The sequence below is a fragment of the Theobroma cacao genome, chromosome 4 (assembly GCF_000208745.1).
Source record: "Theobroma cacao cultivar B97-61/B2 chromosome 4, Criollo_cocoa_genome_V2, whole genome shotgun sequence".
NCBI lineage: Eukaryota > Viridiplantae > Streptophyta > Magnoliopsida > Malvales > Malvaceae > Theobroma > Theobroma cacao.
The window spans coordinates 11,273,850-11,290,949 of NC_030853.1; the positions used below are offsets into that span (position 1 = coordinate 11,273,850).

The 17,100-nt window shown below is 35.0% G+C and overlaps 2 protein-coding genes across 2 annotated transcripts; both read right to left on the minus strand.

Annotated features, from left to right (window-relative positions):
• Nucleotides 11,238–13,086, minus strand: LOC18601366 (transcription factor MYB35). Its single transcript, XM_018119348.1, has 4 exons — nucleotides 12,904–13,086; nucleotides 12,677–12,806; nucleotides 11,814–12,108; nucleotides 11,238–11,759 (listed from the first exon to the last, which is right to left on the minus strand). Exons 1-4 carry the CDS (start codon nucleotides 13,034–13,036, stop codon nucleotides 11,265–11,267), a joined length of 1,053 nt encoding a protein of 350 aa, XP_017974837.1. The 5' UTR covers nucleotides 13,037–13,086; the 3' UTR covers nucleotides 11,238–11,264.
• Nucleotides 13,775–16,790, minus strand: LOC18601365 (probable prolyl 4-hydroxylase 7). Its single transcript, XM_007032288.2, has 7 exons — nucleotides 16,445–16,790; nucleotides 16,293–16,350; nucleotides 16,090–16,194; nucleotides 15,146–15,203; nucleotides 14,877–15,052; nucleotides 14,673–14,733; nucleotides 13,775–14,253 (listed from the first exon to the last, which is right to left on the minus strand). Exons 1-7 carry the CDS (start codon nucleotides 16,600–16,602, stop codon nucleotides 13,946–13,948), a joined length of 924 nt encoding a protein of 307 aa, XP_007032350.2. The 5' UTR covers nucleotides 16,603–16,790; the 3' UTR covers nucleotides 13,775–13,945.

The following is a 17,100-nucleotide window of genomic DNA, read 5'->3' on the forward strand; positions in this document are numbered from 1 at the left end:
ATTTAGAAAAGATCAAAGTGCTTCATGAAAAATAAGGAACAAAAATGACTCCAACAAAAAAGATGAGCTGATCTGCTACGAATGCATGAAACCTAGTCACTTCAAGTCTGAGTGTCCATTGTTGAAAGATGAGATTCCAAAGAAAAATAAGAAATTTAAGAAAGCAATGGTGGCAGCTGCATGGTCGGACTGTGACACATCAAGCTCTAAAACTGATGATGAAAAATCTGAGGAAAGAGCAAACATCTGTTTAATGCCACAAGAGGATGAAACAAAGGTAACCTCATCCCCCTGCATTAATTCTTTTGATGATTTACAAGATAAGTATGAGTGCCTTTATGATGAATTTGAAAAACCTTTTTCAAAATACAAAACATTAAAGAAAAAGGCTGCATCTATTGAAAATGATTTGGAAAAGATGAGACAAGAGTTCAAATATGTTTTTGAGCAAAGAAATATTTTGCAAATTGAGTTAGAACACTCAAAAACAGACTTTGAAGTTTTAAAATTAAAGCTGGATAATAAGTCTGATGCTTTGCAAAAATTACTTGATGAAAACACAACTCTCAAATGTTTGAAAAATGAATCTTCAAAAAGAGATGTATACCATAATAAAAATTCAGCTAAAGCATTACCTAGATGTTATAATTGTGGTAAACATGGTCATTTATCATGTGATTATCTTAAGAAAAGAAATGTGTAGAAAATCAGAAAAATTTGGGTTCTTAAAGGATCCTATATTGCAACTAACACTCAAGGACCCATCAAAGTATGGGTACCTATAAAGAAAAACTGAAATGTTGTTTTGTAGGTTGAGCTACACTTAAAGGAGACATGTTCAAAAGCTCAACTCAATAAGAAGCAGCCTTGGTACATGGACAGTGGCTGCTCACGGCACATGACAAGAGATGAAATGTTATTTGCTCAGCTGGACAAAAGAAATGGAGGAACCGTATCTTTTGGTAATGATTCAAAAGATAGAATTCATGGGATAGGTATAGTTGGTAAGAACTCCCAAACTCAAATCAGTCATGTGTTGTTAGTTAAGGGTTTGAAGCATAATTTATTGAGCATTAGTCAATTATGTGACAAAAGATTTAAAGTATGCTTTGATTCAAACAAGTGTGAAGTAATAGATATAAGTACAAACAAAATCTCATTTATAGGAAAGAGATTGAAGAATGTGTATGTGATATTTCTTCAGGATCTTGAAATAAATAATGAAATATGTTTAGTTGCAAATGCTAATAGGGATAATTGGTTATGGCATAGGAGATTAGAACATGTTCGCTTGCATACCATGTCAAAATTAATCAAGAAAAATCTATTTGTTGGGCTGCCAAATATAAAATTTGAAAGCAACAAAATATGTAATGCTTGCCAACTAGGAAAACAAGTTAGAACATCTTTCAAGTCTAAGAAGATTGTGTCAACATCTAAACCTCTTGAATTGCTTCATATTGATCTATTTGGTCCAATAAGCACAACTAGCTTAGGAGGAAAATCTTATGGCTTTGTAATAGTTGATGACTATTCTAGATATACTTGGGTTTATTTTCTTGCTCATAAGAATGATACTTTATCAGCTTTCTTAAGTCATTGTAAGAAAGTAGAAAATGAAAAAGGACTAGCCATAGTTAGCATAAGGAGTGATCATGGAGAAGAATTTGAAAATGATGAGTTTGAAAAATTTTACAATGAAAAGGGGTTGGATCATAATTTTTCTGCACCTAAAACACCCTAGTAAAATGGAGTTGTAGAGAGGAAAAATCGAACCCTAAAAGAAATGGCTAGGACTATGCTATGTGAGAACAACCTACCTAAATATCTTTGGGCTGAGGCAGTAAATACAACAACTTATATTCTTAATAGAGTCTCAATAAGACCCTTGATTTCAAAGACTCCATACAAACTTTACAAGGGTAGGAAACCAAATATTTCTCACCTTAGGAGTTTTGGTTGTAAGTGCTTTGTATTGAACAATGGAAAACAACCCTTAGGGAAGTTTGATGCAAAGAGTGATGAACCAATATTTTTAGGATATGCATTAAACTCAAAGGCCTATAGGATTTTTAACAAAAGGACCTTAACCGTTGAAGAATCAATCCATGTAGTTTTTTATGAGTCAAATGCTTTATAAAAAGAAGTTCATGATGATGATGATGATGATGTAGAAATCTTAGAAAAACAAATGGAGGAAATGAGCTTAGAGAACAACAAAAATAATGAAGAAAGCTCACCTAGAAGAGAAAATGAAACTCCACCTCTAGAAAATCTGTAAATAGCAGAAAATCAACATGATGATCTACCAAGGAGTTGGAGATTTGTAAAAGATCACCCACAAGACCAAATAATAGGTGACATTTCACAAGGAGTTAGAACTAGGAAAGCACCTAGAGAAACTTGTGAGTTTTTCAGCTTTTATATCTCAAATTGAACCTAAAAACTTTGAAGAAGCTGAAAAAGAGGAAAGTTGGTTAATGGCCATGCAAGAAGAACTTGATCAATTCACAAGGAATCGTGTATGGTCATTGGTACCTAGACCTTCAAATCACCCTATTGTTGGTACAAAATGAGTATTTAGAAATAAGTAGATGAGCAAGGAAATGTAGTTAGAAATAAAGCTAGGCTGGTAGCAAAAGGATACAGCCAAGAGAAAGGAATAGATTATGATGAAACCTTTGCTCTCGTTGCTAGGATTGAAGCCACAAGGTTGTTGCTAGCTTTTGCATGTTTCATAAATTTTAAACTGTTCCAAATGGATGTAAAAAGTGCATTCTTAAATGGATTAATTCAAGAGGAAGTATATGTAGAACAACCACCTGGTTTTCAAGACTTTGAAAAATCTGATCATGTTTTCAAACTTCATAAAGCCTTGTATGGATTGAAACAAGCTCCTAAAGCTTGGTTGAGAGGCTTTCAAAATTACTAGTTGAAAAAGGGTATGATAAAGGCAGCATCGATACTACATTGTTCATTAAGAGATATCTAAATGATTTAATTGTTGTGCAAATATATGTGGATAACATTGTATTTGGTGCAACTAATGAGGCTTTATGCAAAAACTTTGCTAAGAAAATGCAAGGTGAATTTGAAATGAGCATGATGGGAGAGTTAAGGTACTTCCTTAGTCTTCAAATTAAACAAAGTGAGGAAGGAATCTTCATCAACCAAGAAAGATACACTCAAGATATGCTCAAGAAATTCGATATGCTGAAGCTGAAATCAATTTCAACACCAATAAGTCCATCCACCAAACTCGACTTAGATGAAAAAGGTAAAGATGTAGTTCAAAAGCTCTATAAAGGTATGATCGGCTATCTTCTCTACTTAATAGCAAGTAAACCAGATATTTAATTTAGTGTGTGCTTGTGTGCTAGATTTCAGTCACAGCTTAAAGAAACACACTTAACAGCTGTTAAGAGAATTTTTAGATACCTTATAGACACTCAAAGACTAGGAATATGGTACTCTAGAGACTCAACTCTTAGCTTAGTTGGATATTCAGATGCTGACTTTGCTAGCAACAGAACTGATAAGAAAAGCACTAGTGGAACATGCCAATTTTTAGGAAGCATGCTTGTGTCTTGGTCTAGCAATAAGCAAAATCCAGTAGCTTTGTCAATAGCTGAAGCAGAGTATATATCATTAGGTAGCTGCTGTGCACAATTCTTTGGATGAAGCAATAATTAAAAGACTATGGAATAACTATGCACAACGTTCCAATATACTGTGATAACACAAGTGCAATCAATATATCAAAAAACCATGTGCAGCACTTTAGGACAAAGCACATTGAAATTAGACACCATTTTATTAGAGACCATGTAGTGAAAAATGATATTAAGATATAATTTGTGAACACTTTACATCAATTAGCAGACATTTTTACTAAACCTCTTAATGAAGATAGATTCTGTGAGATTAGAAGAAATTTAGGGATGATTAGTATGAAGAAATTATAGGAAAACCTTTGACTCTCACATAGAAAACAGAGTGCATTCAGTCGACCAAGGAAATCTTAGTCAACTGAGAGTGGTCTGACAGCATTAAATAGTAAGACTCAGTCAGTTTAGAGAAAGAGAAGTAAAATGAGGTAAAAATTGGGTTTACCGGGTGCAAAAAGAATGAAGAAAAACTGCCAAAGATAAATAACTAAAATTTTAGAGGAAATCTTGAAATTATGAAGAAATAAAAGTAAGGCAGTACTTGAGGGAAGGTGAGTAGTTTTTCTAAGAAATAACTGCTGACAACCTCTCCTTTTCTTTCCCCTTAAACCCGTTGCTCTAAAAACAAAAACCCAAATCTTCCTATATGCCTCTAAAACTGACTCAAACCCTTACCATTAAAAAAAAAAACTTGGTCAGAAATTTCTGGAATCAAAATGGCTAGAACATCTCAAAGTAAAGAGATATCAAAAAAGAAGAAAGGGAAAAGGCTAATAGAGGAAAGAATAGGAACGAAAAGTTTGAAGAAGAAACAGAAAATCATGCCTGCTTCAGTGACAGAAATATCCGAGAAATTAAGAGAAAAGAAGCAGAAAACTGACAAGAAGAAAAATATAGAATCTTCACTCCACAAAGGTACTAGTTCTACTTATTCGAAGTTCAGGAATAAGTTGCATGAATGTAGGTTCAAAAATATTGAGAATGCACCAATCTCTTGTGGCAAATTTATTGATTGGAAGAGTTTTGATGAAAATGTAGAAATCCAGAATAGTTTATCTAAGTACTTTGATGAACTGAAACTAAAAGGTTACAGCACCTTTAAGAATAGGTTTTATAGTGCAAGTCTGGTTAAAGAGTTATATTCTGGCATTGCTTTGAAAGGAAAGGAATTAGTAGAGTCTGATGATTATGTCGAAGATGGTTTGAATGTATATTTGAATGGAAAAGAATTTGTTGTGACTGTTGAAGATTTAGGAAACCTGCTGAGAATAGAATGTAAAGAAGGTGAGTATGAGTTCCCTGAAAAATATGATCCATCCTCATTGTGGGAGATCATCACCGGGAGGAAGGAAAAATATTCTTCAAAGAGCAATTCAGGTCTGATAATCAGCTCTTATATTAGGATTTTACACTATTTTATAGCAACAAACATTCAGGGTAGAAGTGGAAGCCTTAGCTACATCAGCCTCTAAGACCTTTGGCTGACGAAACATGCCTTCAACGGGGTATCTCTGAATCTGAGAAGATATATGATTGAAAAAATGAGAAGTGCTTGCAGACTTGATAAGGTTAATCTACCGTATGGGAATGTCATCACATCCCTTGTACAGAAGAAGGGAATATGGGCAAAGAGGTATGATATGGACTTGGTAAAAACCAGATATCAACCTATTTATTATGCAAGCTTGGTTAAAATGGGGTATGTGCTCGATGGGGAAAGGTTCATTAAGACCCTCAAGACTGGTCCAAAAAAAAAACACAGCCTACCTGCTCAACCTGAAAGAGCTTCTTCCAGATTCTCAAATGAAGTAATTGTTAATTTGCTCATGAGGATTGATGGAAAGCTGACTGACCAAGGAGAAAAGCTACAAAAAATTGAAGAGAAAATCACTGAGTTAGAAAACAAGCTAAAGGAGAAGGAAAACAAACCATATGAACCTGTGGCTGCAGACAACTCTGCAACATCTAACACTGCACTAGCACAGCAAGGTGTTGAAGGTTCAACTAATCTAGCGGAAAAATCTGCTTCTTATGTTGGAAGTTATGGCATTCAAGCTGAAGGTTCCACCTACAAATCTGTTAGTCCTGTTCTGCAGACTAAAGACTCTCACCAAGGGGATGATCAGCCAGCCAAGACACCATCTCCTGAACTTCAAAGCAAAAATGAATCAGAATAAGGGACTGAAGTGGTTAGTTCAGAAATAGAGAAACACCAGGCCTCTCCTCCAAATTCAGAGGAAGTTTCCATTATGAATGTCTTCCACCAAATGGTTAAGGAGGGACAAGTTGAAAAAGACACTGCTAGAACAGAAACTCAAAAAGATGGTGGAGATGTAGGAAAAGGAAAGAAGCCTGCATCAACTCCTAGAGTAAAGGCAAAATTTGGGAAAGAAAAAGCCACTGCAGCACCACCAACTGAGGCAAAACCACCAACCAAAGGAAAGAAAACTATGGCCACCAAGATAGCTTTTCTCAAGAGAAGAAAGTCTTCCAGGTTGGCAGAGAGATCCAGACCAGTTTCAGCCTTCTCCTCAAAGTCTAATCCCTGTCTCAAACAAGTCCTCACTATAACCTTCCCCTAGAAAGTCATCACCTCTCCGATAGCCCTTTCCTTTTCCTCTAAACCCTTTCTATGGCAGTGAATCCTCACCCTCTGACACATCGAATGAATAAAAGCCCTTTCCTTTGATGTTGACAAAAAGGGGGAGTATAATGGCAGAACCAAAGAATAAATTTTAAAAAAAATGTTAGGGTGGAGGAACCAAGAACCTAGGAAAGAAAAGAAAGCAGAACTAGGAGCAGGAACTTAGAAAATAAGATATAGGAAGCAAAATAGTCCAAGGGCAATTTCGAAATATTTTTTGATGAACTGCTATTTGTGCCATGGTGGCACTTGAACACTTAAGTTTAATTCTGTTGTTTATACGGTTGTGTGTGAAATGTGAATGTTGATATGCCTATGTTGTTTAACAACTACAAATTGAAGTCTGGTGATATTTTGCTATCCTGGTATTTTTACTGTCATGAACAAAATTTGCTGATGCTATACTGAGATTGATTTACACGCTAATAAATGATTTTCAATATGGCATTGAGAATAACTTTTGTTTATAAATAGATATAGATACTGTGTATAGAATGTCAATTGAATCATGAAGGGAATAGATAAAATCTGATGATTGCATGTTGTTGACAGAACTCTGCTGAATTCTTTATGAAAATCTATCAACATCCATTGCTGTAAATCATTCCAGATTTCTGTACATATATATACACATATATAATCTAAGTGTACAATGTCATTCTCTGTATATGACAAGAATAAAATTTGCTGGAATAAAGTAACCAAAATATGCACACACTAAGAGGGACCATATACTTAGGGGGAGCAATTCTCATTTTCTACAGAAAACTAAAAAGAGTAAAAAAAATTATGCTGTTAATCAAAGAATGTTTTGTCATCATCAAAAATGGGGAGATTGTTGGCTCCATTAGTTTTTTATGATAATAAAACATTTCCATTTATTTGTGTCTAATATCTTTACTTGAGTGTGCAGGAAAATTAATATATGAAATTAATTATTTAACTCTTCAAAGAGTATATCAAAAGAAAACGAGGGATAAAAATAACAAGATGTAACTGTCTGATAAGGAAGAAGCTTATTGGTGAAATAAGGAAGAATATTGGTTGACCAAGTTTCAAATTGGAGGAATGGCGGGCTAAACAGTTTGAGAAACAGAACCAACTTAGTCGACCAAGTCAGTCGACTAAGTGCTCTTTCCTAGAATCTGTAACCTGTAACAAAACCAACTTAGTCGACCAAGTCAGTCGACTAAGAACTCTCTGTTTGCAAATTGAACCAGAGCACTACAAGACAGATTAACGGCTAGAACTCATCATCAACTATTTCCAACGGACATAAAACTATCAAACTACCATCAGAGTTGCATCTCCAAGTATAAAAGGGTCTTCTAATAATTAGAAACAAGTTTTTTAGAAGCCTTGAATGAGATTTGAGTTATAGAGAGTTGAAAAACCAGAAAATCTTCACTGCACTTGTCTGCACTTAAACGCCTACTATTTGCATTTGTATTTTGCACTCAATCTTGTACCAATCAGATCAACCAGTGATCATAAGTACTTTCTTTTACTACTCTTCTTGTATTCTTAGAGTGAGGAAGTCACTCTAAGGGGTTGTTCAAGCTTGGGATAGCTTGATTATTGTAGGTTGTGGTTGAGCCTTAGAAAAACCACTTTAGGTTTTAGTTTAGCTTGTGAAAAACTAGTGTAAAAGGTTTTGACTAAGCCTTGAAAAGCCATTGTAAAGCTTAGTGAATGCTTGTGAATTTCACCGGTTCTGAGTGGAATTGTTTGGAAAATCCTTGGTTGGATAATCAAGTTAGTGGATGTAGGTCTTGGACCAAACCACTCTAAATTGCTGTGCATTATTTACTCTGTTTTTATTTTCTTTGTTCTGGAAATTAGTTCCTCATCTTGTCAAGAGTCGATTTTTGCTATTCACCCACCCTTTAGCACATATAATTGGGACCAACAAGTTAGGTCAAAAAACCTTCTAAAATAGAATTGTTTTCAAAAGTATCGAGACTTAGGCTCAAAGTATCTACACGTTAGCACCAGACTTAAAACAAAAAAGGTTAAACATGTCTTTTTACTTCCATACTATAAATACATCACAAATTTCTAGACCTAATCATGTTTTTTGAATACTCAACCACCAACCACCTTTCTCTAAATCCTCTCAACTCTCTCAACTTTCTTCCAAGCTTCAAATTCATTTATTTCAAGAACAACTTGATTTCCAGCCATTAAACTTGTTTTTCAACATTTTTAGAGGTAAGGATATGATTTTCCAACATTTAAATTTATGGGTTTTACTCCAAAAGTTCTATCAAATCCTTAAAGTTTTGATTTTTAACTCTTAATGTTAGGTTTCAAGCATTTTCCAACATAGTGGGCTCACCAATGCCTTTAAAAAAATGTTTTTGAGACTAAACTATGGTTAGAATATAAATAACTAACTTAAATAGAGAATAGACAAAGTCTAGCTGAAGATTTATACTCAAGGTTTGGTTAGAATACGATTTATGATGCCAGGAATGTTATTGATACTTTGTTTAAATGTTGTTAGGCACGGTAGAAAACGCTTGTGATTTTGGAGAAATCAAGTACTTGTTCAAAGCTTAAAAAAGGTTCGATACGCTCTTAAAAAAGTGAGTGCATACACCATTTGTAAACTATTTTAGTATGTAAAGCTAAAAGCATGATTTGATGAGTTATTTGGTTGATATGACTTCTATCACTGCTTATAAAGCATTCTGTGAAGAAGTCTTGATACCTTTAGAGGAGGTATCAAGACCTCACCCAAGAGTCTCGATACTTCCTTGAAGGTATCGAGACATTAGGCATAAAATGAAATTGTTAGCCCTTTTTGATGTGTTCTAAATGGTTTTATACTTAGGCTTTATTCCAAAGGTTTATACGACTTCTAAAGGCTTTGAAAGACATTCAAAAGTTTGATTTAAATCTATTTCCAATAATTTGATAATTAGATATTTTATTCAAATGGGTTTACTATGAGTACAAAGGCTTGAATTATATTAATTTTCAAAGTTTATAAATAAGCATTTAAAAAATCACACATGGATGGTTATTCAAAGGTTGTATTTGTGTAAAAGCTCTAAACCCTTTACTTGTCCCTTTCTTTTATTCACTCATACAATCTTTGTGATTTACACTTTAGTTTTTCATATTTTTGTTGCAGATCAGTGATAACTCTCTCTCTAGTCATTTGTGTCACAAAGATGTGATCTTTTCCTTTTTTTGGTAGGTGATCTAGCAATCACTTGCAGCTTAAAGGTCGAGTCATGTTTCATTGACTAGTCAATCTTTATTTATGTTTACGTTATGGATGTTGAACATGTTATGGATTTGTAGCCTTTCACGACATTGTTCATATTTTACTGAATTATGCTTTCATGGCCAAAGGTCCAGATTAGCACCAAGGTGCATACTTTTGTTTAAGTGATGATTTCTAAACTATGTTTTGAAATACTATAATATATGCATGTGAGCGTTTCCACACGTTATGAGGCAAAATTCCATAACGGTGCAATGGTGACTTCAGACAGTTTATGTGATATATGAAATGAATGTTTAATGCTTTATATATGATTGTTTAGTTTATGTATGAATGTAAGAGACTTGCTTAGGTGTAACGAGCTAAACTCGTCTAGGTCCTTGTGCTAGTCATGGACCCTCAGAACCATGACAATCTGACAGCTTCAAGGCCTAACATTATGCACACTAACAATGTGCTTTCAAGCTATATGCAAGCAGCGTCTGAAATTCATCTCACAATAGCCAAGCGGGGCTTAGATACCTCAAAGGGACCTTAAGTTATGGTCTCAAATTCTGCAAACAGAAAAGAACAAAGCGTTTCAATGCTATAGTGATAGTGATTGGGCGACAGTGATTAGCCATGTTGCCTAGATGACTCTTGAAGCATTGGAGGTTTTTGTTTTTCATTTGAAAGTGTAGTTTTCACCAGAAACTCCAAGAAGCAAGAGGTGGTGGCACAATCCTTAACCGAAGCTAAGTACATTGCAGCTACATGTGCAACAAACCGCGCTTTGTGGTTGAGGAAAGTTCCTTGTGATTTAGGATTAGTTTGAGCAATCAAACGGGACAGTTCTGAGGCTTGACAACCTGTCTGTTATCGTCATAGCCAAGAACCTAGTGCAACATTAAAAACCAAACATATTCGGTTTAAGTTTCATGCTATAAGAGAGGCTATTAAAAATTGTGAGATTAAATAGAAATATTGCAGCACAGTTTAGCAGCTTGCTAATATACTAAGAGTCTGAGTAAAGAAAATTTTATTTTTCTGAGCTCAAAATTAGGAGTGTTCAAGGTTGGTCCCAAGGAGGTGTGTTGAAGTTGGAATCAGGCTTGAGGTTTCCGTTGGCGCCAAAAAGAATTCATATTTGAAGAAGACTCGTGCCTTGCTACACATGACTCGATAGCAAGCCACCTTATTTTCTGTCTTGTTCTTTAGTATAGAACTGTATTACTGTAAAATAAGCTAAATAGGGTACTAAATAGAAGACAAAAGGCGTTATGTGCCTCATGTCCTTTTTTTTTATATTTTAATTATTCGACTGTGTTAAATACTTAAATAATAGCAAGCGACAAATATCTTTTTCTCTATACTGGTTCTTCATCTCTCACTGCCTGTTTTCTCTGTTTTTTTCTTGTTTCGAGTTTTTCTTTTGTTCAAAACTCTACACAGTAGCCTTCTTCTTCTTCTTCTTCTTCTTCTTCTTCTTCATTGTTCTAATTGTTTCAGTTTTACAGGTTCTTACTTACTGCATGGCTTCAGTTCTCATTAATGCATGATCAATCGGTGCAAACAACATTAAAATCACAACACAAACTCACATGGAGATTATGTGCTCAACACAAATACAGTAAAAAGAAATTATTAGTCAGAGTATCATAGTTATTAGAAGAAACTTAGTACCAAGTTCTCACAGACTCTCGATAAATATGTTAAAATCAGTGCCTTAAAATATAACTCAGTAATCAAAAGAACCATCTAAAATTTCAGGAAATTGCGAACGTATCTCACTGTCCCTATCCAAAATGGCATCAACGAAAGAACTTGCAGACAATGAAGAAGCGTCAGTTTTTATGTTAACTTGATTCATTGTGGAAGAGCTGTAATCATATGCTCCAAATCCCTGAAGTTCAATTCTGTTAAAGCTATGGTCACTTCCACCATTGGCTTTGAACTGGGATATTTCTTTCTGTGTCATAGTTGAGGATCTTCTTGGTCCAGGGAACTTGTGCTCTTGTTTTTGCTGAGAATTGTCATGGAAGAGAGGGTCACTGAGGAGAAAATCACTCCAATTGAAGGGAGATGTTGGTGTAATTTCAGACTGAGATGCCTGGAAAGACGAGGATTGAGGTGAACTCAATTGCGAGAAAGCAGTTGACGAAGAAGATGAACAAGAAGAGTTAACTTCACTGAAGAAGTTAGGTTGGATAGATCCTCGGTTGTTGACTTGACCCTGAGCCAAAATGTCCCATGAAAGGTTATTTGCAGCAGATGAATTATCTTGGACTTGCTCTATCACTGGCTTCATGACCATACAGTTATTTGGAAGCCCAATGGGTATCGAAGATGGCTCATTCTTGGGCATTAACGTGTTTCTAAAATTCTTGCCAAAGGACCCAAAGAGATTTTCAGTGTTTGGGAGGCTGTTGATGTTTCCATAATCAGAAAGAACCTGAGAAATTGGCTTATGAGTTATAGGATCAATTCCCATCTTGGAAAGCTTCTTTCGCAGCTTAGTGTTCCAATAGTTCTTCACATCATTGTCTGTTCTTCCAGGAAGATGCTTTGCAATTAATGACCATCTGCACTATCAAATTAAGCGATGAGCCCCCTTTTGTTTTTGTTCTCTCTCTGTCCTTTTGTATGAGAGAGAGAGGAATCATTAAATTTGCATTATTAACAGAAAATAACAGGCTGTTAAGACTTGAGACAGTTGTATATCCAGAAAGAAGTTCGTTTGTTTATGACAAAAAGGCCTCCCAGCTTCTCAGTCACATAGTAAAATGCTGGCAAATAGAAAATTCAGCATTTAATCTAAAAATTCCTGACAGCGAAAAGTTTCTATTCTTCTCTCATAAACATTTTCTTGGGAAAGTAAAGGAGTGGGAGTGGTGAAGTTTATGGCCAGTGCTACAAGTTAAAGCAAATCTAACAGTTTTAAATCTATTCAGGAAAGGCTTATTCCAAAATTGTGGTCAGCACATTATGAACAATTAAAATCCTTGAAAAACAAACTTTAAGCAAAACTAGAGCTAGGAATCCATCACTTCTGGCATGAGAAAAACAAGAAAGATAGGAATACTTGCTTAAATTAATAGGATTCAAAGATATAAAGAGAAAAATAATGAGAAAACAAGAGAAGTTGATAACCTGCTGCCAATATGTTTATGCAGATTGATTATGACTTCTTCCTCTTGAGGTGTGAAGCTCTCATGTTTAAGATCAGGCCTCAAGTAATTGGTCCACCTAAGCCTGCAGCTTTTCCCACATCTGTTTAATCCTGTAGAAAAAATCATGAGCAAATCAAGTTATATATGCATTATTATAATAATAATCTCCCAGGCATGGATTTTTGAAGCATGGAAAGAAGAAGAAACCTGCTTTCTTTGGAACTAAAGTCCAGTTGCCAATTCCGTAGTTGGAAACATAAGCAAGAATCCTGGCATCTTCCTCAGCAGTCCAAAGACCCCTCTTAACGTTGGATTTATCACAGCAAGGAGGTCTTCCCATTGAATGATAATGGTGAGATGTATTGAAAGCAAGGTGACTATTATGTAATGGTGATGCAATTTTGAACCTTTGAGAGAGATTATATTTAAGAGAAGAAAAAACAAGTGATCAGAGGAGGCAAGAAAAGCATGCAAATGGCTCCCGATTCCAAACAGCAAATTTTGCATGATTGTACATATAACTTATAGCATTGCCAAGTATTCATGATAAATGTTCACTTGGAAGGTAATTTTTGCCAATTATGGTTTCTATTTCAAAATTTTGGTGGTAAGCCAAATTTTATTATCAATTTTGAATATCTTTGTAGTTTTCAAAACTCAAATATATTATTGAAAATATTAATTGGGCTTTTGGGATTTCATATATCATGCAATTAAAACCTTGTGTGAAAGTTTTAAGACCAGTAAACTTAAACAACTGATGTGACTTAAATCAGCATATTAAACTGAGAAATTGGTAATTTAGGGATCATAATATTGCACAAAGTTTTATGTAGTTGCAAGATGAAAAACTAGCATTACCTACTTCTACATTTATAGTTTTTATCAAATTAGACCCTTTTGCTTGGTGAGTCTAAGCAGTGGACAATTCGAGTTAACTGATGATGACTCGTCTATTTGGATACAAATATGTTGCAATTTTCTGTCGCTTGGCTTCAAAGGGCAGCCACTTAGCATGTTCATTAGAGAAATTGGAAGGAGTCTAACTAATAGTTAAATCATTCTGTTTAAATTCGGATAGTAATCAACGTGGGAAAATCTTGAATATATGACATTTCGCAATAAAAAGATTTTCGAGTCCTACAAAATGTGTGCCCATTGAGCATAACTCAAATATCAGTCTGTACAACTATTAACTGGGTTTGACCGTCACCCTTTAAAGAACCCAGATGCGGCCCCAAAGAACTTTCTAGGAGGAGCACACCTTACAACTCTTCCTACAGAATCCGTATGACTCTTCAGAACCCACCATGTACGTAGGGTTCTTTTCACACTCACCGGCCTTAGCCCAGACAGGGCAGTTCTCACTTTCATCAACGCAATCCCCATTTTCAGAGCGCCTCTCTAGTTTATCAAATGACCTGACATGGATCCACTTTGTTCCAGACCATTTCTCACCCTTTATCACTGGGCAACTCCCGTGCAAACTGTTTGTATCTGTAGTCGCATCAGGATGAAGACTGAAGAACAGTAATGCATCGCCTTTTCTGGGTTTCACTGCAGGTATATGCAGACAGTTGTGTCAGATGCCAAAGACTATATGGTGGGATTTCTAATGCTACAATTTGTCAGAGAACAACTAAATGAAAAATTGATATGCCTGTTTTGTGGTAATATCCACAGAATTCATCGAAATGACAGATTACTTGTCAGTCCTAGAAGTGTGAATATATATCGTTAAGATATTGCACATGTCAAAATTCCGCTGCTGTGTCCAAGAGGATCAAGACCAAAATGCACTTTTAATTAACTAATTTTCGATGTATACTTGTTCCCTCTATAATGGATATTCTCTTATTGAGAATATAAAGAAATAAAAAGTTCCATGCACAGGTTTATATAAGATCTAGCATATTAAATCTGAGAAAGTAATAAAAGTACAGTGGTTTTCACCCAAAATCTCAAAAGGATAATACCTGCATATCCATTTTTAGCACAAGCTGACCAACTGTCATCCTTGGGCTGAGCAAGTTTTCCCTACAGAAGACAAATGATGAGTGATGAACTAAACAAACAAAGACCATGGGAATGTAACAATGATAAAACAGGATCAAAGTAAAACACATATAAAAGAAAATCAAAGACCACTAGAAAATTGGATTCATGGCAAATCCCCTTACCTCTGAATTTGGAAAGACAGTTTCCCCACCACTCTCAACATCAGACAAATACATCAGTACAGTGGCAATACGGTGACCACCCAGCTCTTGGTTAGCCTTGTCGTGAAAATAATCAAAATGAGGTTCATACTTCTGACCCTGCTCATAGTGTAGTATTTGCATGGACTCTCCATTCTCTGTTTACAACAACATATTCAAAGAAGATGAGAAAAAAATCCTTCCATACGGATAAGAAATTATAGGATGGCAACAAGCAGTAACAAATATACCTACTGGAAGGAAGGTCCATGCAGCAATCCTGGCTTCAATATCAGCAATGACTTCATCCTTCACATGAGAAACAATGGACACCATGTAAGTCTTTAAAGTTCAAGAATCAGCACATACAATGCTTTCTAGATAGGGTCCATAAATGAAAATAATCCTAACATCACCATAAGCATAAAGTCAACAAGGGACTAACTTAATGAAACACATAATTTTATGGCAGGGATTTGAAAAGGCTTGTATCATCCAGAACCAAATTTGACTAAGTCAAACTAATCAGCTTTTCAGATATTCATTCGATGAGGAAACAGATTGTTTTGGTATAGAACCCTGAGATTAAGTTTGAATGAATAATGAGGGGAAGAGCACAATCACACAATGCATAATCTGCACGAACTACCACCCAAAAAATTTGTTATTTATGAAGAATACAGAAAAACTGCTTTCTGTACAAACATTTTTGAATACACCTTCCAACAGAACATCAATAAAGAATGCCTGGCAATTCTGCAATTAAGTGGTTCATAACTCATAAGTACTCCACAACTTTTGGTTAATAGGATCAAATCTGTCAATATCAGGAAAAAAGATACAGAGCATACTCAAATCATTGTGAACTGATTTTATGGTATCTCATGGAAGAAAAAAAGGAACACTTTAGTATACTAATCCGTTATTATGACATGATTCTGTAAACCCAGATACTTCATCCTTTCTACAGAAACTACAAATAAAATTTGATTGCATATAATTACATACAGTCAATTTAGCCAAAAGACATAGAAAACGAAATCAGGTGGGAGATCATTCCTTCTACTTCTAAATTCAATAATTCTACTCATAAGTTCAACATTCAAATGCGGACACGGTAAACAAACTAACAGCATTCCTCTCTTACCTTAACAGAATTTCAACTAAACAATAAAAAGAGGCAATTTATTTATACCTGAGCTTTCTGAAGAAACATGCCAGAGCTGGTTCGAACTTCGCTTTCTAAACTTTGACCTGACTCATTATCTGCCACCATTGACTTCTCCAACTTATCCTTAGCCTAAGAATATAATTAACACAATATTTTCAAAAATGAAATCATTAAATCAAAATTCTTCAAAAGATTAAGAAAAAAATAAACAAAAAATTGTTGCTTACCAGAGTAATAAGGTGATCACATTCCTCAGCCGATAAAAATCCTTTGTAAATAAAAGCCCTGCAAAAAAAAAAAAAACCCCCATAAATTTCACAATCTTGACTAAATTAAACTGAAAAAAAATAAAAAATGGTTAGGGAGAAATTAAAGTTACCTAGGGTGCCATGAGAGTTGAGTTACACGAGATGGATCAAATAGAACAGAAGAAGTTCCCCTTTTCATTTTAAGCAGCGATCCATTAATCTCAGCCGACGCGAAAGAGGAATGAAGGAAAATAAGTAGAAAAAATCCAAGAAAAAACCGAGAATCCATGAAAAAATTCCTTGTTTGGCTCCAATCCGTAATGGAATTAGAGAGAGAGAGAGCCTCGTCTATTTGAATTGAAGAAATTTTAAAGGAGAGAACTTGGAAGACTTTTACTTTGGGGTTTATTCCTCCTCCCTTTTTGATTTAAGATGGAAATTAATGGGCGCCCATGGGTTTTGTGGAAGGTTTTATTTGCTGTAACCTGGAAAAGTCAAGGGGACAAATGTTACGTTCCGGAAGCTTCTTCCCTGGCAGAAAAAGAACAAAAATTAAAACGATGCGTTTACCACTTTCCAGCCAATGGATTGTCTACCCAGAACGAAGGTCACTATATCTATTTGTTTATTTATTTATTTGTTTTCTAAAAATCAAGTTACTTACTATTTAACACGTGACATGTGGCAATTTGGATGTTTAGATAGGGTTAGTTTAGTATTTTACTACAATATATAAATATATGTAATAGAGTAAATAGATTCATATTTGTCACTTTTGCATTTAGTT

Excerpts from the sequence above, each read along its gene's own strand:
- LOC18601366 (XM_018119348.1), bottom strand. The coding sequence starts at position 13,036 with ATGGGAAGACCTCCTTGCTGTGATAAATCCAACGTTAAGAGGGGTCTT. Across the intron at positions 12,109-12,676 it reads CATAAACATATTGGCAGCAG|ATGGTCATTAATTGCAAAGC; the intron begins GTTATCAACTTC and ends TTGATAGTGCAG. Across the intron at positions 11,760-11,813 it reads TGAAGCCAGTGATAGAGCAA|GGTCAAGTCAACAACCGAGG; the intron begins GTCCAAGATAAT and ends ATTTTGGCTCAG.
- LOC18601365 (XM_007032288.2), bottom strand. The coding sequence starts at position 16,602 with ATGGATTCTCGGTTTTTTCTTGGATTTTTTCTACTTATTTTCCTTCAT. Across the intron at positions 15,204-16,089 it reads TGTTTCTTCAGAAAGCTCAG|GATGAAGTCATTGCTGATAT; the intron begins GTATAAATAAAT and ends TCTCATGTGAAG. Across the intron at positions 14,254-14,672 it reads TGCTAAAAATGGATATGCAG|TGAAACCCAGAAAAGGCGAT; the intron begins GTATTATCCTTT and ends ATATACCTGCAG.